The sequence below is a fragment of the Taudactylus pleione genome, unplaced genomic scaffold (assembly GCF_031769625.1).
Source record: "Taudactylus pleione unplaced genomic scaffold, aTauple2 ptg000842l, whole genome shotgun sequence".
NCBI lineage: Eukaryota > Metazoa > Chordata > Amphibia > Anura > Myobatrachidae > Taudactylus > Taudactylus pleione.
The window spans coordinates 911962-933538 of NW_028285244.1; the positions used below are offsets into that span (position 1 = coordinate 911962).

The 21577-nt window shown below is 44.4% G+C and overlaps 1 protein-coding gene across 3 annotated transcripts in view; it reads right to left on the reverse strand.

Moving 5' to 3' along the window:
* SGCG (sarcoglycan gamma) overlaps nucleotides 1-21577 on the reverse strand; it is a 344151-nt gene that overhangs the window by 22544 nt on the left and 300030 nt on the right. For all 3 annotated transcript variants that reach the window (XM_088458609.1, XM_088458607.1, XM_088458606.1), the window contains one exon: nucleotides 8169-8241. In XM_088458609.1, coding sequence (XP_088314735.1) covers nucleotides 8169-8241 — 73 coding nt within the window. The remainder of the gene's footprint in view (nucleotides 1-8168; nucleotides 8242-21577) is intronic.

A 21577-nucleotide genomic window follows, 5' to 3' on the forward strand; every position in this document is an offset into this window, starting at 1 on the left:
GAGGCATCCAGAGATAAATAAATATTGCGTAGTAAAGTTTACTGAATAATACTCAATACTACTTAATACTTCACCATTAGTTCTATCTTCACCCTATTGATTTTAAAATATTCAATTTAGGATGGGGAATACAGTAGTTTATAATGCACATTTTTTTCCTTTATTTTACACAGTTTGGTAGCGAGTTACCACCCTTTGAAACAATATGTATGGTATCCATGATGAAAAATGTTTGGGATTTTCTGGATTAAAGGTTCTTTTGTAGTACTGTGCCAAAAACCTACTAAAACATTTACTCTGCACTTCCCTACACTACCCTGACGTTCCCCTCCTGATTGCGTTGTATGGCAGTGCTCCTCACAGTGGGTCTCATTCCTGAGTTGCACGAAGTACGTTTTGAGGGCAGATCTTGCGACATTCAGCACAGAGTATGCTCTATAGCCCAGCACAAGGACCTACAGGTGGTTTAGACTTGTACACATCTCAGTTGCAGTGGTAACAGGACATTCACATGTAGGGTTAGTTTAGTGAGGGCATTTCGGGAGTGTGCAGTTGGGTTTGTGAGCTACAGTATGCCGCGTTATGCGTATGGAAAGAGAGCTATCCGATTTCAGATGGATTTCCTTCAGGGGCAAGGGAGTAAACTACAGCCCTGCACCAGAGTCTATTGCGCATGAGCAAGTCTCTGGGAATATGTTGCGGCAGCCATTTCCTGGCGATTTTTCTACTGCGCATACGCTGGAAAAATGGCCGCTGCATCATTGTCCTGGTGACCTGAGCAGCACTGCCGCTGTGGGACGATGAAGAGGTAAGTGTTACAGGACATGTAACTGCACACTCAGCACCCATTATAGATAAGCCACTGATTTTCTCGCTCCGTGTGTCCCCATGTGGTAGGGAATAGAGATTGTAAGTGGCCAACGTTCTCGTATTCAATTTGGTCATCCTGTTGGCTTTGAGGTTCTCCTATGTATTATTATTATTATTATCTTATTTATATTGCGAAAAAAGGGTCTCACAATGCGTTACATGAGGTAGAGCATATAGTCTAATTATATAATCAAACAGGGCAGTAATATTATTTCCTAACATCTATATAATAAAGATAACTGCTCATAAAAACTGTTTGGTGCTTGTATATTCTCCCTGTAAGGATTGTATAATTATGCAGAGACCAAAAAAAAGTTACATAGTGGCTATGGGTGGACACCTAGAGGGTGAGGGGCGCAGAGTGTGTAGGCTGGGGATTTAGGAGGAGGGCAGTAGGCGTCTAAGAAGAGATGGGTTTTTACTTAAGGGTATGTTTAAAAGCTAACTGGCTGGCTAGGGAACTGGCTTCTGTCCTTAAACATCAGCTGAATGCACTGAATTATCTGTCCGCTTACTTCTGCACTATTCCACATTGTGTGCAGCATAGAAAAATAATATGCAGGGCCTTAAAAAACCACACCAGCATTATTATGTTATTCTATCACTGCAAACTAGACATGTGGATCTTTTGTGCAGATAACTGGTAATAGACAGAAGATTCCAGTAGCTCTATGATCCAGATCTGGCAGAGATTTATAAGCTGGCAGCCCCGTAATGCAATAAAAAAAAAAAGTCAAAGGTCCCACTGAAAGTAATTGAATTTGTCAAAGTACAATGGTCATACTGCTTATCGTGTTTAAATAATGTTAATGATCCCTTTTATCCTTTCAGCTAGTTTTGTCTAATAAACATAGTGCTTCTACCTTGAACAAACATGGACAAGCCTTGCTGAATGATGATTTAATGATTTATGGCGATCACTGTCTCAAGTCAAAAACTCCTGAACTATCATCCTGGTCTTACTGGCTCTCTCAAGGCGTACATGTTGCCCATTCACAGTAGTAGTAGTTTGTTTTTCATGCCTTGGTGATGTCAGTAGCTCCTAGCAAATCGCTTCATATCGCTTCATCTTACAAAATTGTGGCCTCCGTTATGTGGATACTAGGTGACAGCTACAGTGTGTCCTGTTCCCATTATTGGAGATGTTACCAATTACTTGGAATGGGCTTCAAGAAGCATGAAGGAAATCAGGGTATTATATGCACTTTCTATGCACAGTATAGCGATATCTTGCTAAATTTTTCCTCTCTACTAAGATTCAATTAGCTGTGGGTTGAGTTGTACAATCTGCTCTCCTGGGTAAAGAGCCTGGAGTTGTTCAATAATAAACCATCCAGCAGCCCCAAGGTAGCAGTTAACTGTTACTTCTGCTCATAGAGCCCTAAGACTTAGTACATCTCCCCACAGACTGATGGATTAAAAATGTACAGATTGCCAATGAATGAGTTCCTTCTGAGATATAAACATACTTGACAATAACTATCAGTGTCCAATGAGAAATCCTGGATTTCTTTTATAGTCCCAGGTTTCCAGAGTCTCAGGAGAAATCTCAGATATTATAAAATGTATCTGCCCTGCGCAGGCTTACGAAGCTGAAAGCATCATTTATTGTGACATCCTCCCTGTCTCATTCCTCTGGGCGTAAATGACTCTTCTAAAGAAGTGGACAAGTTATCTGCTGCTCGTAGGAAACTTCTAATAGACTTCCCTTTCTCACTGATCATCTCTTCCTAATAGTTACAGCAAAAAGAGCATGGCAAAGGAACAGTGCCCATCAACATGTAGATGGCATATAACACAGGGAAATACATTTTGTACAAAAGGTGGGTACTGATGGTTATAATGTTGTATATAGAAATTTTAATAAGTAACATTGAGGCGTGACCATCATGGTGCAGCTCCCAGGTCACACTATAAGTCATTTTGTGTTTAAAATGGTTCTTTGTGCAACTGATAACCCAGAACGCTTTCTCCACATTTTTTATGTCATTTAAAAATGCATTGTACTGAAAAGTAAAAACTCATTTTTGAATGACAGTACAATATAACCCCCCCAAAAATATTCAAAATATTGCTACCCGCATATGCCGCCGTGTTGCCTGAAATTTCAGCATAACAAAGTATTTGAATAAAGCTATAGTTATACACTTTAACTACCATTAATTGCTGGATGCATTTAATAAGCACTCCATTTACACTTAAACATCATGAAGTCATTATTCTGCAATTTGATCAGCCACGAGTCAACTCAGGAACATTAGGCCATATTTAACAGGAATGGCTGGTTCAGCTGAATGGGCTTAAAGCACTAACTCAAACGAATGATGACATTGTTAAAGAACTAATGAATGATACAATCTTAGATGTCATTCATCCCGGTATCAATACAAATGTTCAGTTGCTGGTCAGGAACTGGTGGAAAAATTCACAGACCTAGGGTAATTAATAAAAAGCATTTTTGAAATTTAACTCTACCCTTGAGGTTCACCTTTCATGCTCGAGGTTGGTTGTTGCCAAATGAAAACTGTCAAAATGTATGAAATTTATCTTGAAAGTGTTGAACCAGCTGCACTTGTGCAACTTCCTTGAATTTAGTGATTATTTTTTTTTATCCAATCTAAATTTCAAGAAGTTCTGGCAAATATTCATAATTCAGAACCAACACGTGGAACCAATATGAGAATATATATTTGTCTGAAGTAAAATTCTCTGTTCCCGATACATCAAAAATAAATGGTATAAGCATGGATTGGTTCACTTCTTACATCGGTTTCACTTTATGTGGAACACAAAAGGTCACAAGTATGTCTCAGTTTTCATTTCAAAATATGGAATCCTTTGAGTAGTTGAGGTAATTGTGAGGATAATGGGTAGCAAAAGCTGCTTAGTAGGGCAAATATATATCATTCCAGCTAAATAAACACTAATGCATACTACAGCACATATTATATATATATTTAATTATTACATTCTATATAGTGGGCCGCAAATGCAGATAAAGGGTGCACAATACTTCCTGGACATATCATTTTGCAGTGCAAGTGGTGCAATGCAATATTTATGCATGCATGTAAAAATACTGTATGCTTTGTTTGCATGTATCAAAACATTACTGGGCAGCTTTATTTTTACACTTAGGGATGGCCATCGACCATCGATGATTACAAACCATCTATGGTTAGCCACCGATGGTCGATGGTTCTGCTATAGATGGCTGAGATCTAATGCAGAGCCGTAACTAGACTTTTTGGTGCCCTGTGCCAGAGAGAGCATAGGCGCCCCCCCTCCCATTTTTTTAAATAGGGACATAAGATAGTGCACCTGAAAAAGGGCCATGTCCTCATGGGGAAGGGCCAGGGAAGAGATAGGGGAGGCCAGGAGATGCTGAGGATAAAAGAAAAGGAAGCTACAAGTGAGAATGATAATAAACAGGAAAATTGACAGGCCCAAACAGCGCCCCCTGCCCAGCGGTGCACTGTGCCATGGCACTGGTCGCACTACCCTAGTTACGGCCCTGATCCAATGGTTCTCTTCCATCGATGGCACAGAGCCCCACAATATTTTTTTTCCACTACAGATGTGTCATCATGCATCTAGCCACCTTGCATGCTAAAACAGCCCTTCTAGTCGCACCATGTTGTGTCGTGACTCGGTAGCGCCGAGCGTCTTTTTGTGCGACTTTTTACCTTCACATACGTCTTATTCGCACAGCGATGTGAATACTTAGTGCCAGCAGCTTCTGCTGATTAAAATGGTAAGCAGCATGCCTATATTCTGTGAGCGACTGCGGGTGTAAATGCATACGAACCGCTACGTTACAGTGTCAGCGGTTGTAACACCGTAACATAGAGTTTCATATGCAGATGCACCCACAGTCGCACACAGAACATAGGCATGTCACATCATTAATATCAATAATCATCAGAAGCATCGCTGTGCGAATAAGACACATTTGAAGGTAAAAAGTCGCACAACGATACGCTCGGCGCTACCGAGTCATACAAAGCTCCCGCGTTATCTGTAATGCGAATTGTAGTGCACGGAGGATAGATATGTGTGGACACATCTGTACCTGGCGCTGGGACACAGAGCATAGCTCTGCTCTCCCAGTGCTACCCACAAAGCCCTGTCCTCAAATCTGATTGGCCTGCTGTCCATTAGAGCAGGGCTAAGAGTAGGGCTGACCATCGGTGAGCGAAACCATCAATGGTTTAATGCCGATGGTTACACACCATCAATGTTAACCATTGATGGTACCATCAATGGTTAACCCACCGTTGGCCATCCCTACTATCACTAGAGTTCATGTAGGTTGGATCCAACTCCTAACACTAAATCCTTTTGCAGATTTTAAATTTGACCACATCCCTCTTACTTCTGCCTAGAGGGCCTGATTCAGAGCCGCTCGTAAGCGGCCGCTCATTCGCTCCGAGCGATGTTTGCCCAACTGCACATGTGTACGGATCGTTATACGCATGCGCGAACCAGTCAGTGCGGCCGAAATTCGTTTGTTCGCTAAACAGCGAATGCCTGCTATTTTCAGTGACAGGAGGAGGCGTATGTGGGTGGTAACAGGGGAAGGTGCTTGAAAACGGGGAGCGGAGATCCGAACACAGGCGTGCTTAAAGGTCAAAACGGGCGTTTTAAGGGTGTGCATAATTAATACAGAAGCGTCATTGACCACGTCACTGGGTTATTTTATAGCCAGAACTGCTCGCAAGATTGTGGTAGCAAAAACCAACCACAAGAATAGCGAGCAGTTCATACCCTGGTCGATGTACTCGATTAAGCTAATAAATAGCGGACATGACGTAGGATGCGAGCGGCCAGGGGGCGTACTTTTCCAAAAAACGCCGGCAAGTTTTGTTCGCTCGTTCAGACCTAGAGGCGTGAACAGACCGCAAAGAGCGAACGGTTCATTTGAATAGCCAGCCCCTTTTTCTGGACGAGCGAGCGCTAATTGCGTCCGGCTCTGAATCAGGCCCAGAGTTCAAAGTATAACACAAAGAACAGCACTCACAGCACAGTCCACCCTATTTTCTCCACTGCTTCCTATATGACAAATAACACCAACACCTGGCACCAAAGCAGATAGAGGGGAAGAAGCACGTGTGTGTGACCATAGAAGAAGTAAGAAAAACCATTGCCATGTACTTAGGAGTATATTGGAGGCAGGATGCAGCGCAGCCACAGTCACTGAGACTGCAAGTGAGATTCAGTACAGAGGGAACAAGTGCTATAGAGCAAAGCACGAACACAGAGGGCACTAAGAGCACAGATACCTCACAGAGAAAGTTGCACGTTTGACAGAGATAGAATACAGCCTTACAGAGAAAGCAACACGTCTTAACAAAAGAGCTTCCAACCTATCTGCCAGGTTACTAGAGACAGCTGCCAGACTAAAGAGAGAACTGCCAAAGCCAGAAGCTAGTCTGTCATTGCCAGGGATCCTGTACATTTTTCCATTGGTAACAAGGGAGACCAGGTCCAGTCAGAGCCGTAACTAGACTTTTTGGTGCCCTGTGCCAGAAAGAGCATTGGTGCCCCCCTCATTTTTCAAAGGGACATAATGCACCCAGAAAAGGGGAATGGCCTCATGGGGAAGAGCCAGGGAAGAGATAGGGCAGGGAGATGCTGGGGATGAAATAAGAGGAAGCTACAAGTGAGAATGATAATAAACAGAAATTTGACAGACCCAAATAGCGCCCCCTGACCTGTGGTGCCCTGTGTGATAGCACCGGCCGCACTACCCTAGCTACGGCCCTGGGTCCAGTTAAGGGGTCCAGAGATGATCCAGGTCCAGCCCAGAGGAAAAGAGAGAGACCAGGTCATGCTAAAACTACACAACAAGCATTGTCATTTAATGTAAAGGGTAGGCCAGGGTCACTTGATGCTTGTACATTTCTACGTTTTGAGATGAAGTGCTTCACAGACAATCAAACATGTCATAATTTGTTTTACAACCAGGGGCGCCACAACATTGTTAGGTTGGGGGCAAGATAAAATTTCATTTTGGCACCCCTAAATTGCAACTGGAGTAACTCGCCACACTACCTACCTGATGACAGAGATTCCTGTGAGAGTGCTGACAGGAAACTCCGATACCAGGACTAAAACCTAGTACTAAAGCCAGGGGGAATGTGCACCTCTCTGAGCCTCACCTTTATGGCACCGGGTGCTCCATTTAGGATAGTTCTGACACCTGTCGCAGTACTAGCAGAAGTAACTAACAGCTCATAATAAAAAAAAAACCTCACACAAATCCCCTCCCCCTCTGCACCTCAACCAAGCCTGGCACCACCGCCAGCACCGCCCCCTGGCTCTCCTCACCGGCCGATTGGCCACTCTGGTTCAGTGATAGTTCAGCTGCTGGCATGTTTCCTCTGTGTTATTGCTGGGAAAGAGGCGGGGCCAGTACTCAGCGCTCCAATCACTCAAGGCGCCTCTATCCCTCTATGGTTACTGGGAGGCTGTTTACACATTCTTATCTCCCCTTCCCCCCAACAAACTTGTTTTATGTGCTATTTCTTCATCTCGCCTGTACTGTTTCTCTCTCTTCCTGATGGAGAAATTGCTTTCTGCTTTTGTATGTTTTATGTTTGGTTTCTTCTATTTTGGTCTGTTACTGTTTCCTATACAGTCTCTTTCTTATGCTTAGGTTGTCCCATTTTTTTCTTCTTCACCCCCCTGTCTCCACTGTGTTGTATGTTCTTTATTTGTCTCTCATTATTAGTGTTTGTCTTTCTCTGTAATAGTTAGTGCTTTCTCTCTATCTAATCTCGCTCTGTTCTTTACACTCTCTTAATTGTAATGAAGCTATAAGTTGTTTTTTTTAGATTGGTAAGTTAGTGGGGAAGGTGAGTGACTGGCCTGGCCAAGCTGACCTAGGCTGGTGGTATAAATATATATATTTCTGTTGTGTGAGATCTAATGGGTGAAGGGAGAGATCATTTATGGGTCATTCCCTATTCAGTTTGTATCCTTACTGTATTACAAAGCATTTCTGAAAAATGCCTCCTGGATGTTCCCACCCTACCGATGTTTCTATAGATTGGTGCTAATGAAAGGTTGGATGCAAATCTGAATAAGTAACCAAAATAAAGTACACCTTTACTACATAACAGCTACATTGCGGTTACTGGCGGATGGAATGAACTCTGACCCCTCCAGCCAATGTCAGTGATGTCATTACCTGAGAATTTCAACATCTACTAAGCATGTCGGAGAGGGACAGCTTAATGGAATTGTATAAATAATTAGCATCACTTGTTATAACATCACATTACCAGTGTCAATACCTGAGTTGTTTAGAGGAATCGGCTCTGACTAGTGGGGTTTCCACTGAATGTTCAAACAAAGCACCTTCTGGTCCTGCAACAAAAAAAACAATATATTGAATGTATACTGTTTATAGCAAGGCTTCTTTATGTACTTTATACAGATGATAGAGCTGCTGCAGAACTGCATGAGATTTGCATCACTATATGCAGCTGAATGGGCTTAACTGACTGTGTGGCAATAGGGGCATTTGCACATAGGCCTGAGGTTCCCAAACGTGGTCCTCAAGGCTCCCCAACAGATCAGGTTTTAGAGATATTCATGGTTGAGCACAGGTGGTTAAATCAAATTGACTGAGGTACTAATTAAGTCACCTGTGCTCAACCATGGATATCTGTAAAACCTGAACTGTTGTGGAACCTCTGATATAGGCTAATTTCAGTGAGGGAGTGTTGAAGGTCTGCAGATGCACCTGCTGCCTGTGCTGCACTTTGTGGACGCAGAGATCTGTGTTTATAGAAGCAACGTTTTCACCTAGTATACAGCAGGTGGTAGTGCACGCTAATAATGATGGCAGAGTTTTAACCAAACGTAGGGATCAGTGCGTTTGTCTAGAAAAGTACAACAACTCGGTATACGGGTAAGGTTTAGTTCGGTACACACAATGCAAGTCTTTTTGCTGCCTTCTTACGTGCAGCTATAATTCGGCCCCTACACCCATTTGCCAAATCTGGCATGATGTGGTATGTGCTGAGGGGGGCTGACATGCAGTACAGTGACCTCATGCAAGAGGCGCTTTGTACATTTTGGAGTCTATTTACTAAGCGGTGTTAGGAGACAGAGTGAAAAGTGATAAGGTGCCAGCCAATCAGCTCCCAACTGTCATTTTTCAAACACAGCCTGAGAGATGGCAATTGGGAGCTGATTGGCTGGCACCTTATCACTTTTCACTCTGTCTCCTAACACTGTAAATAGACCCCTATATATCTAGAGAATTAATGTTATGCCGCGTATCCACTACACAATACATTGGACAATTTGAGTGATAACGACATCTTTATCGTTCATTGTCCGCAATATCGTGCAGTGAATATGCCGTCAACGACCAGCGATGCGCGTTCCCGCTGGTCGTTGTTGGCATCAGTCATCGCCCGAACCTACTGTCCAACCTGACGATATTGTCAGGTTGTGCAGCCAGGTTCGGGGATGAGGGAGGGTGCTGACACTGAACGACATATTGTTCAGTGTGGGCACCATATCAACTGCAATGTATGATGAACGATTGAACGATAACAATGTCGTTATCGTTCAATCGTTCATTATATCGTGTAGTGGGTATGCGGCATTAGAGGTAAATTTACTAAGATGGGAGTTCTATTTAAGAAGAGATGTTGCCCATAGCAACCAATCAGATTCTACTTCTCATTTATCTAGCACCTTCTAGAAGATAATACCTGGAATCTGATTGGTTGCTATGGGCAACATCACTTCTTAATAGAACTCCCATCTTAGTAAATTTACCCCTTAGTCTCGGTCATTTACTGACTGCAATAGTTGAAACCTCTCCGTAGCTATTGTCCTTGAAAATATCTTATTTTCCAATATTAACACAATACAATTCCTCATTTTCTGAGGGTGATTTTGGTGTGCCAAGTTGCACCGAGACAGTAGCGTGTGTCAAGAGCAGCCCAGCAGCAAAGTGTCCCAGGAAACTATTTAAAAGTACTGTCAGCTATGTGCTGCAGAATCATTGTCTTGCAGTTTGCATTTCTGTCCGACATAATTAGGTAGGTTGGGGCCTCCTCTGCTCCTTTTTATGCTGTTATTTTCGTGTATTGTGTAAAACAAGACACCTGGGATAGAACCCTTTTTACTATGTTTCACTCAAATAAAGGCCCTCATTCAGAGCCGTACGCTCTGAGCAGAGCGCACGCTCTGAATGAGGGCCGGGCTCCATTTTCATGGAGCGTCCTCCTGGACGCTCGTATAGCTGTGGGTCACCACCCACAGGCTATACGAGCGTGCATTGTGATGGCCGCGATGGTCGAGACCATCGCGACCATCGAAATTGCGAGCCGGAGCCTGCGGTTGAGGTTTTCAACCGCAAGCTCCGGAGTGATTTTGGCTCTATCAGAGCCAAAATCACTCCCACTGACATCACTAGTGATGTCAGTGGGCCGGCTTCTGACGGGAGGCGTTCCCGTGGGAACGCCCCCGTCAGGGAGGCACGCCCCCGGCACGCCCACCAAAGGGGGCGTGCTGTCAATCAACATTGATAGCACGCCCCCTTTGATCGGACACAACGAGCGAAGGACTTTCCTTCGCTCGTCGCGTCTGGCGCATGCGCACGACGGAGCTCCCTCCGTCGTGCGCATGCTCAGTCCATAACATCGACCCACTTGCGAGCGGACAACCGCTCGCGAGTGGGTCTGAATCAGGCCCAAAGTTCCCTAAAGCCTCACATAATTCAATTATTTGCAAGCGTACATTGGTGTGCAGTTTGCTGTAAGGGTCTCTGCAGCAGAACTGTCCATGGTGGCTGGGGGGAGCCTGAACATGCACCGTGACCAAGGACCATGCACAGTGACCAAGGACCATGCACAGTGACCAAGGACCATGCACCGTGACCAAGGACCATGCACTTGTAACAGCCTCACTGACCACATAGCACTTTGCTAACTGCTGTAATTCACCTTTAATTCTATTGTCTCTGGCCTATTGGTTGGACAGGAAGAATTTTAAGAAACAACCTCCGAAAGGCTGAGTCCTTCAGATACTTAAGTTATTTAACAATATAAATAGTATAGGCAATGACGCTTCACTAAAAGTAGATTCTAAATAGAAATAAAAATAGAAAAACTGGGAACTGCTATAGCAGACCTTTTCATAACGCACGTTATGCATTTAGTAAATAATGCTGTATACAATCTTGGAATTTAGGCCCTCATTCAGAGCCGTACGCTCTGAGCAGAGCGCACGCTCTGAATGAGGGCCGGGCTCCATTTTCATGGAGCGTCCTCCTGGACGCTCGTATAGCTGTGGGTCACCACCCACAGGCTATACGAGCGTGCTTTTTGATGGCCGCGATGGTCGAGACCATCGCGACCATCGAAATTGCGAGCCGGAGCCTGCGGTTGAGGTTTTCAACCACAAGCTCCGGAGTGATTTTGGCTCTATCAGAGCCAAAATCACTCCCACTGACATCACTAGTGATGTCAGTGGGCCGGCTTCTGACGGGAGGCGTTCCCGTGGGAACGCCCCCATCAGGGAGGCACGCCCCCGGCACGCCCACCAAAGGGGGCGTGCTGTCAATCAACATTGACAGCACGCCCCCTTTGATCGGACACAACGAGCGAAGGACTTTCCTTCGCTCGTCGCGTCAGGCGCATGCGCACGACGGAGCTCCCTCCGTCGTGCGCATGCTCAGTGCATAACATCGACCCACTTGCGAGCGGACAGCCGCTCGCGAGTGGGTCTGAATCAGGCCCTTAGTTTGTACAGTTCATCGCAAAAATGGAAATGTAGTTACAGGAGAGCAGACACTAATGAAGGATATCTATCTGATATATTGTGTTTAGTATAAGGATGGTAACTATCTTATATGACAGCTGTAAAGAAAATGAGTCAAACAGTTAAGTTCCGTCTTTCAATCTAGTTTCAAGGCAACAATATAATGCCATCGTTAGACATGATGCTCAAAATCTCAAAAGCCCAGGCCATGAATTAAGTTCTTTAATTGGACCACAGGAGGTTTGACATTTATTTTGCAATTAGTGTTCGAGCAATGCATCTTTATTTCCACTTGAGAAAAAGATGCTAAAAGTGATGGCGTTTATATGGGATTTAAAAATGGAATAACGCAGAAGAATCCATGAATGATTGGAGACATAGAAGACTATTTTTGAGATTTTACCAATTATAGCTGGGTACACCCACTGGGCCTAAATCACTACGGATCACTATTGCGATCGCAGCTGCGATTACTCATGCCGGTCTGCTGCGAAAATAGGCTAATGACTGCAATCGCAAAGCTAGTATTGAGACGCCCAAAGCCAGTATGAAAATGCCCACTAACGCTTTCGCACATATGTAATACCTTGCAGTCCTGCATATACATCGGGAACATCGAGTAACATCGGCTTCTCACGCACAATTACAACAGGTCTGACCTTACTCAGAAATTGCTAACCTCGTTGCAAACACAGTGAGTACACAAGCTGCGTATGCCGTCGCAGAGGCTAATTTATACACACCGAAGTAACGTCGCTCAAACAGACAGGCATGCCTGCGTTTCTCTGACCACTTCCGTCACCATTCCCAAACGCTGACCTGACGTCTCTCACTCTGCGATGGCTTTGTATCTGTGTAGGCAATCGCAATGCTAACTCACGCATGCCCACTGAGATGCATATGCATGAGCAGTACGCACCATCGTCCGATCTGCGTTCGCGGTTGCAATTGCGATCCATGAGGCCCACTGTACGATCTGTTGCCCAATATATTGTTAATGTCACGACCCTGTCTAGTTTTCACCTTTTACCACTGCCAGCTGTCTCCATGGATCTATATGTGTAGTTTGCCTGGAGGACCTGCTCTGAACATGCTGGCTGCAGCACTTCTCTGTATGCATTCCCTTCCACACTGATTGTTCACCTGGGCTCTCCTCTGTCTGTGAGCATTGCTAGTCTTGATTGGAATCGCAGGTGTGGTTCTGATTCTCTGTGCTGCAGAGATGAGTACTCCCTCTGCATGTTGTGCCTTCCACCACTCAGAATGCTACTGCCAGACCACCTGTCCATATCCACCAATTGCAGCCAGACCCAGGGTATATATATCCTCCCCTGATAGCATTCTGGGCCTGAACATCTCATTAGTTCCCATGGTGTATGGTTCATGCTTGTTTCTGTGTACAAGTGTATTACTGTCTCCTGCTGACAGCCACCCCTGGTGCATCCAGAAAACCTGCTACAGCAATACCTGGCAATCCAGAAAACCTGCTACAGTAATACCTGGCAATCCAGAAAACCTGCTTCAGCAATACCTGGCAATCCAGAAAACCTGCTTCAGCAATACCTGGCAATCCAGATGTCCTGCTTCAGCAATACCCGGCAATCCAGTAATCCTGCTAGTTACCACGCCAGGCAACTCCTGTGTTTTCAGCTTCAGCTATAAGTGAGTTCCTGTGCTCCTGACCTTAGTCCTGTGCTCTGCTGCTAGCCCTACTCCTTTTTGGTCCCTGGCACCCTGCAAACCTGCAAGGTGTTACCCTGCCTTGCTTCCTGCTGTGGATCAACTCCTGCTCCTTCAACCTACCTACTCCCTCCCTGTACCTAAACTCCCAGACCTACCCATTCCTTCCTGAACCTGTTATTCCCAATTACCCAATCCAGCCTGCACCCGAGTTCCAGCCTTTGTCACAGCATTTCCGGATGACCCTGTTTAGCCCTCGTGTCAGCATTACCTGATTTCCCTTCAGCCATTGTCACGTTATTCCAGTTCAGAGTCAAGTTCCAATTTCATCAATTCAATCCACGTTATTCCAGTCCAGAGTCAAGTTCCAAGTTCATCAGTTCAATCCATGTTATTCCAGTCCAGAGTCAAGTTCCAAGTTCATCAGTTCAATCCACGTTATTCCAGTCCAGAGTCAAGTTCCAATTTCATCAATTCAATCCACGTTATTCCAGTCCAGAGTCAAGTTCCAAGTTCATCAGTTCAATCCATGCTATTCCAGTCCAGAGTCAAGTTCCAAGTTCATCAGTTCAATCCACGTTATTCCAGTCTAGAGTCAAGTTCCAAGTTCATGTCATTTATCATCAAAGGCAGTTCGCACTGCCACACAAATCTTGCAATAGAGCCATCTACGTCATCTGTGGTTCCAGTCATGCCGGTCGCCGTTGAATCCCGCTCATCACCTGAGACAGGTAACTCACAGACACCAATCATGACAGAATGTTCAGGCCCAATGATGATGATGGATCAAGCATCTAATACTGGACCTAATGCTTTCCGTAACCTGGTCGCTCGCTTGGATTCACAGAAGGCGGTACAGCATCAAGTGCTACAGCTTTTGCAAATCCTGAATAATCAGCGAGATGGTACTCAAATCACACCTGAACCTCTAACTATCTTCCATCAACTGCTGGAGCAGCTACAGAATTTACTCATCAAAATTTTTAAGATCATTCCCGAGTTTCTTAGGGCGAACCCTGTCTCAACTAAAACCCCTGCCTTGGAATCCCTAAGAAACAAGGATTCTTCCGAACCAAGTAATGTCAGACATCATAGTTACCCGCGCCCCAAGCTCTCTGTGGCCGAACGCCAGAGGCGCAAAGATTTACAGCTCTGTCTCTATTGTGGGGATTCTGACCACTTCATTAAAGACTGTTCTCTTTACAATTCCAGCAGTAATACCAAATGTCAACGTCTCAGTGCCCGTTTTGGTCCCAGCCCGGATTCTGCCCGTTCCGGTCCCAGCCCGGATTCTACTTGTCCAAACAGGGGACTCCAGTCAGCAGCCCCAGGAGGGGTCTCAAGACTCGTACCCCAGGAAGGGGTTTCAAGTCTGGCGCCCCGGGAGGGGTCTCAAGTCTGGCGCCCCAGGAGGGGGCCTCAAATCTGGCACCCCAGGAGGGGGTCTCAAGTCTCGTACCTAAAGAGGGGGTTTCAAGTTCCTGTTACCAGGGAGAAGTGTCTTGTACTACAAAATCTGATCATGGTTCCTATTCAGCGTCTCCTGCAAATATCATTCCAGAAGATGACAATCTCTGTAGTCTGTTCTCAGCTTTGATTGTTGATGCTACTGTCTCTAGGTCCTCTGGACCCCTTCCAGTCCCATCAGTTGGTCCGAATACCGAACATCTGTCAGCTTCAGTTGTTTTGACTCCTCATCTTGGAGCATCCTCAAGTCTCTTCCAGCCCTGCACCTGAATATGCTCCACAGTCCTTGAACACACAGGATTCGTCGGATACTCCACCATGCATTTATTTTGATGGGGACTTGTCTCAATACTATGCTTTATTGAAACAATTCGTCGCTATGATGAATTCTTCTTTGCCATGTGGAGTCAAGCCTACTCATATTGTAGAGTTTATTATCCCATCTTTTCAAGGTAAAGCTTGGGACTGGGTTGCCCCTATTTACGACTCAAAAGATCCAATGCTTCTAAATATAATGACTTTCAGTGAAGCTGTTGTCAAAGAATTTGGTCTTTACCCTATAAACCAAAATTCTAGCGAAGTTCTCAGATCCAAAATATTGTCAAAACAGTCTGTTTATGCTACCAAGAATTCGTCCTCCACTCCCCTGAAGTCCGAACTAGGTCAAGTTTTCAAGGGCCAGCGTGCTGAATTCCAGGCAACCCAAGAAAGCAGCACTATTGAATCTGGAACCATGAACATGTCTTGTGCACATACCTCCTTGTCCCCTTTGTACTACTGTACCTCCCAAAATTCCGATCCTGTCTTTCCCAGTCACATATTTCCACAGGAGTTACCAGAGATTCCATGTCCGTTGACTGGCACAAAATGTTCTTGCAGCAAAAAGAAGAATCGGCGAAGGTCTTAAACTATCTCCTTTGTAGACTTTCCACTACAAGTATCCCAACAAATTGAGAATTGGGAAGATGTCTGAAGAAAGTTTTTTTTTTTTGGTTTCCGGAGTCCACCCATAAAGAGGGGGGTACTGTCACGACCCTGTCTAGTTTTCACCTTTTGCCTGTTGACTTATCACTGCCAGCTGTCTCCATGGATCTATATGTGTAGTTTGCCTGGAGGACCTACTCTGATCATGCTGGCTGCAGCACTTCTCTGTATGCATTCCCTTCCACACTGATTGTTCACCTGGGCTCTCCTCTGTCTGTGAGCATTGCTAGTTTTGATTGGAATCACAGGTGTGGTTCTGATTCTCTGTGCTGCAGAGATGAGTACTCCCTCTGCATGTTGTGCCTTCCACCACTCAGAATGCTACTGCCAGACCACCTGTCCATATCCACCAATTGCAGCCAGACCCAGGGTATATATATATCCTCCCCTGATAGCATTCTGGGCCTGAACATCTCTTTACTTCCCGTGGTGTATGGTTCGTGCTTGTTTCTGTGTACAAGTGTATCTCTGTCTCCTGCTGACAACAACCCCTGGTACATCCAGAAAACCTGCTACAGCAATACCTGGCAATACAGAAAACCTGCTACAGTAATACCTGGCAATCCAGAAAACCTGCTTCAGCAATACCTGGCAATCCAGAAAACCTGCTTCAGCAATACCTGGCAATCCAGACTTCCTGCTACAGCAATACCCGGTAATCCAGTAATCCTGCTAGTACCCAGGCAACTCCTGTGTTTTCAGCTTCAGCTATAAGTGAGTTCCTGTGCTCCAGACCTTAGTCCTGTGCTCTGCTGCTAGCCCTACTCCTGGTTGGTCCCTGGCATCCTGCAAACCAGCATCGTGTTACCCTGCCTTGCTTCCTGCTGTGGATCAACTCCTGCTCCTTCTACCTACCTACTCCCTACCTGTACCTAAACTCCCAGACCTACCCATTTCTTCCTGAACCTGTTATTGCCAATTACCCAATCCAGCCTGCACCTGAGTTCCAGCCTTTGTCAAAGCATTTCTGGATTACCCTGTTTAGCCCACGTCTCAGCATTATCTGATTTCCCTTCAGCCATTGTCACGTTATTCCAGTCCAGAGTCAAGTTCCAAGTTTTTCAGGTCAATCCACGTTATTCCAGTCCAGAGTCAAGTTCCAAGTTCCTGTCATTTATCATCAAAGACAGTTCTCACTGCCACATAAATCTTGCAATAGAGCTATCTACGTCATCTGTGGTTCCAGTCATGCCGGTCTCCGTTGAAACCTGCTCATCACCTGAGACAGGTAACTCACAGACACCAATCATGGCAGTTAAGATGTGGATCAGAACGATATATTGTAAACATCGTACAGTGTATATGCTCAATCCGTTGTTCACTGCTGTAGTTTATCGTATTGCCCCATCTGCTGTGCTGCACATCAGATGGGACGATGCATTGTGTAGTGTGTACGCACAGTGACATAACCACACAATATATTTGTGATTTACATGATGGTTGCATAGTTTGTACAGTAGAAAAGATTAATTGGATACAATGCTCTGACATTATATATCCCTACCGTAGTTTCAAAGATTGCATAGTGTGTACGCTGTATATTGTGTGTTGTGGGATTTACTGAAATTGAAACAAACCAACATCATATAGTGTGTACCCAGTTTAAGAATAAACATTGTAAATTATTGTAATGGGTATATCATTATGATCTAGAGATGGGAGTACAGTAAGTTTTAGAGCTGGGCAGTATTTTGTCAGCATTAATTAAATGAGAACTATCACAAAGTAATACAAATAGAGTGCGATTCAATTAAAAGTGACAGCTTCAATGGGCCGTTCTGGAACGAGACATCAATGGCAGCAACATCGTTACTTTTTCCTAGTACCCCTTAGAAATGCCATGGAAAAGTAGCAATTTGAGGGTACCGTAATGGGCAAATATGTGTACAAATGAAGATAACAGTATTCCGCGCTCATGAAGTGAATAAAGATGTTAAAAAGCAGCTCAGTAACAATAAATACTGCATAAACACCAAATAACCGAGCGCTAGATAAGAAAAAGAAGCAAACAAAATTTAGAGACAAATGTAAAATCAAAACATATTAAAGACTCCATAAGAATAATGCTTATAGCCCTAATTGGGCAATATTTGTGGGAGTAAATGAAATCGCGGTCTTCTCTGGTGCAAATGATCACACCGTTAAGCCAAGGCAGGCTTTAGTTGTAACTAAACACTTGACCTGACTTATTCTATCTCTACACTGGCCGTCTTCTTCCGAGCAAAGATCAGTGGCAACTGAGATGATGTGTTGCCACGGTGCTCGTCAAGGACATCAGATGCCCTCCAGGGAGGTGGAATATGGTGTCCAATGTTAAATTGACCAGGCCTAGCTTGAAAAATTACCTAAATACAAGGTGAATCGCGTTGGTGGAGTGACAGCTTTCCAGATGATTGACATCTGACTGATGTACATCAACTGGGCTTGTTCAGCTCTGACAGTTGTTATATGCATTCTGCTGAAACTCTGAATGTTTGAAAGACATGGCTGTACGGATATCACCACCTGAATCAAATGGGACAGTTTTTGTTTACTTTTAGCGTCTGTATGATTCCGTTCTCCGTTGATATTTGCTTTGGTTTTAATAGCGTGGATAACACTATTGGGTTTAGTCATGTAGGGTAACTGGAATTGGCGCAACTAGAGGTTTTCCTGGAGTCATTGGAAAGCTCTTTATTTTATATTTTTCTCTTTTGTTGTTTTATAGTTAATCTCTTGCATTTAATACATTTGTTATAACAACATTGCCAGATATCCAAATAAACTACATCACTTAATTCTAAAAGAAAGCATAAAAATGTCAATGCTGGTTTGTTTTACATTGATAGGTAAGAGATAAATATTATTGTAAATATATATAAAAAGGTGCATAAATTGCTTTAATGTCCGCCTATAAGCTTAATTACTAAGCTAATATTGAAGGCTAGTAGCAAATTATGTAGAGCAAATATACAATTATTATGGTAATTCCCAACAAATTAAATTTCTAGTGTAATTTGGCAAAATGAAAAAATATTTACAGAGTAATTATATTTTACCCTAATTCAGCTGAACTGTGATCAGCAGAAAATCCAATTGAGTTAGGATTCATGGACAGTTATTAAAAAATGAAAATAAGTATTCTAACCAATTTTAAAGAGCAGTAAAATAAATCATTACCACCTCTAATAAGCCTTTGTTATTATGTATAGTAAATAAGCAATTTGGATAAACACAAATATAATTTGTTTTGCAACACGACTCTACTCAAAAACTGATATATTGTACATCAATACTCCAATAAACTAAACAAAATCTCCAATCACAATTTTATTAGAAACATCATGCAATATCTTATGGTGCATACACACGGTCAGATTTTTCCTTCAGATATGAACGATAACGATTTTAAAAATCGTTCAGTCGTTCATATCTGAAGGAAAATCTGACATATCTGACATGCCTGAACGATAGACGATGAACGATCTACAATGCGCGTTCCTGTTTGTCAGATAACGATATCTGACATCTGATGGGTTTGCAGTCAGACTTGGACGATTCCATTCATTTTAATGCAGTCAAAAATCGTTCAATCGTTCATCTGACATATCTGACAAGTCTAACAAATCTGACCGTGTGTATGCTCCATAAATATGCAGTTTTTATTCTTATTATTATTTTAAAATAAAAGTTACATTGTTCAGCAATAAATAAGTTTACATATTTGTAAAATGAAAAATAATGGTCTACAAATAAATAGTTTATGTACAAAGCTAATATTCAAATATAAATGTGTCTGAAAAACTGGGTTGTAAATTTACGCTAATATCAAAATTTAATCAATTATAAAACTTTGGTGCGAGGAGGGGCACATTTTGTTCCTTATGTCAACCACATATGATTGGTAAGCTATGGCATCCGACCATTGAAGAGTCATCTGCACCCAGTGGGCCAGATTCAGAGCTGCATGCAATGCTGATGTTCAGAGTTATAGCAGAAGCGTTACTAGGGTTGGTGTCACCCGATGCTGTAATGCACGGTGACACCACCCCCCTTCTCCACCCAAAAAAATAAAAATCAGGACAAAGGTGCGCAGCTCCGCGAACTCTCCCCCCTTACCAGTCCAGTAGTCACACTGCGCTCCTCCCAGAATGCCAGGCGCACACGGCAGGCGTGATGATGCCACGCCCAATATTCTGGGTAGGAGTGCTTAAAGTGGTTCTAGAGACGTGGTGGAACAACCCCCCTCCCTCTCCCCCGGCGATTTATCAAAAAAAGGACAACGTGCGCCTAAGGCCTGTGGTGCATAAAAGGGGCATGATCTCGAAAGAAAGGGCCATGGTCATACAATACTACCCCCAATTCAAATTACGCCACACAGTAGCACAATTGTATCCACATTACACCGCACATAGTGCTCCTGATTCACATTACACCATGAAGTAGTGTCCCTAATTTATGTTCTGACACACAGTAGTGCCCATTTTACACATTATTGACCCTTATACACATTGCCAACAGTAGTAGTGCCCCTTATTCAATGCCACCTGTAGTAGTGCCCCTTCAGCAATGCCCCCTGTAGCTGTGCCCATTATGCAGTTCCCCCTTTAGTAGTGCCCCTTTATGCAATGCCCCCTGTAGTTGTGCCCAATATGCAATACGACCTGTATTAAAGCCCATTATGCAATGCCCCCTGTATTATAGCCCTTTATGCAATGCCTCCTGTATTAAAGCCCATTATGCAATGTCTCCTGTATTAGAGCCCCTTACGCTGTGCCCCCTGTAGTGCCCCTTATGCAGTGCCACCAGTAGCTCCCCTTATACAATACCCCCAGGAGCTCCTCTTATGCAGTGCCCCTTATACAATATCCCCAGTAGTGCCCCTTATGCAGTGCCCTTATACAGTACCCCCAGTAGTGCTCTTATTAAATACCCCCAGAAGTGCCTCCAGACAGTAGTGCCCTTATTCAGTACCCCCAGTAGTGCTCTTATGCAGTGCCCCCAGTAGTGCCCCTTAGACACTACCCCAGGAGCTCCCCTTATGCAGTGCCCCCAGCTGTGCCCTTTTTACTGTGCCCTCTATACAGTACCCCCAGTAGTGCCCCTATGCAGTGGCCCCAGAACACCCCCAGTAATGCCCCTTATGCTGTGCTCCCTCCCCTGTGCAATACTACTTACCTTTCTAGACGATGTCCAGGCTGGCTTGCAGTAGGGGTGTCTGGACGCGCACCTCCTTCTTCTCCCTCCGGCGTGCCGCATGCGTGATGACGTCACTGCGGCCGGCGTCCAGAGCCACACACAGGCACAGAGAGATGCTCTGTGCCTGTGTGTGGCTCTGGATGCCTGCCGCGGTGAGGGAATGAAGTGACCCCCGGCGGCCGCATTCAGGCCAGGCAATTTGGGATCGGCGAGGGTGCGGTGGTGCCAGGGGAAGGGGGATACTGGTAGCAGATGTTTCTGTGGATGGGTTGTCTGTATGCTGCTCTTTTTGGTGTCACCCCCTTGAAGGGTGACACCCGGTGCGGGCCGCACCCCTCACACCCACCTTGTGACACCACTGAGTTATATTAAGTGCTTTTTTTGCTACTGCACATTCACAAAAATCCCCCAAAACCCCTATGGCGCATGCGTTACACAGTGTCTATACACAAAGGGACTGTTGCGATTGAGAAGCAGAATATCAGAAATGTCTTGGAAACGTGCTGGGCATTCCTGGGAGATGGCTAAACATGGAGATGGTCCGTCTTCTGGGCGTGTGATGAGAGTGTCGCTGCAGTGTTTGCACACATACGCTCAATCATTCCCTTTG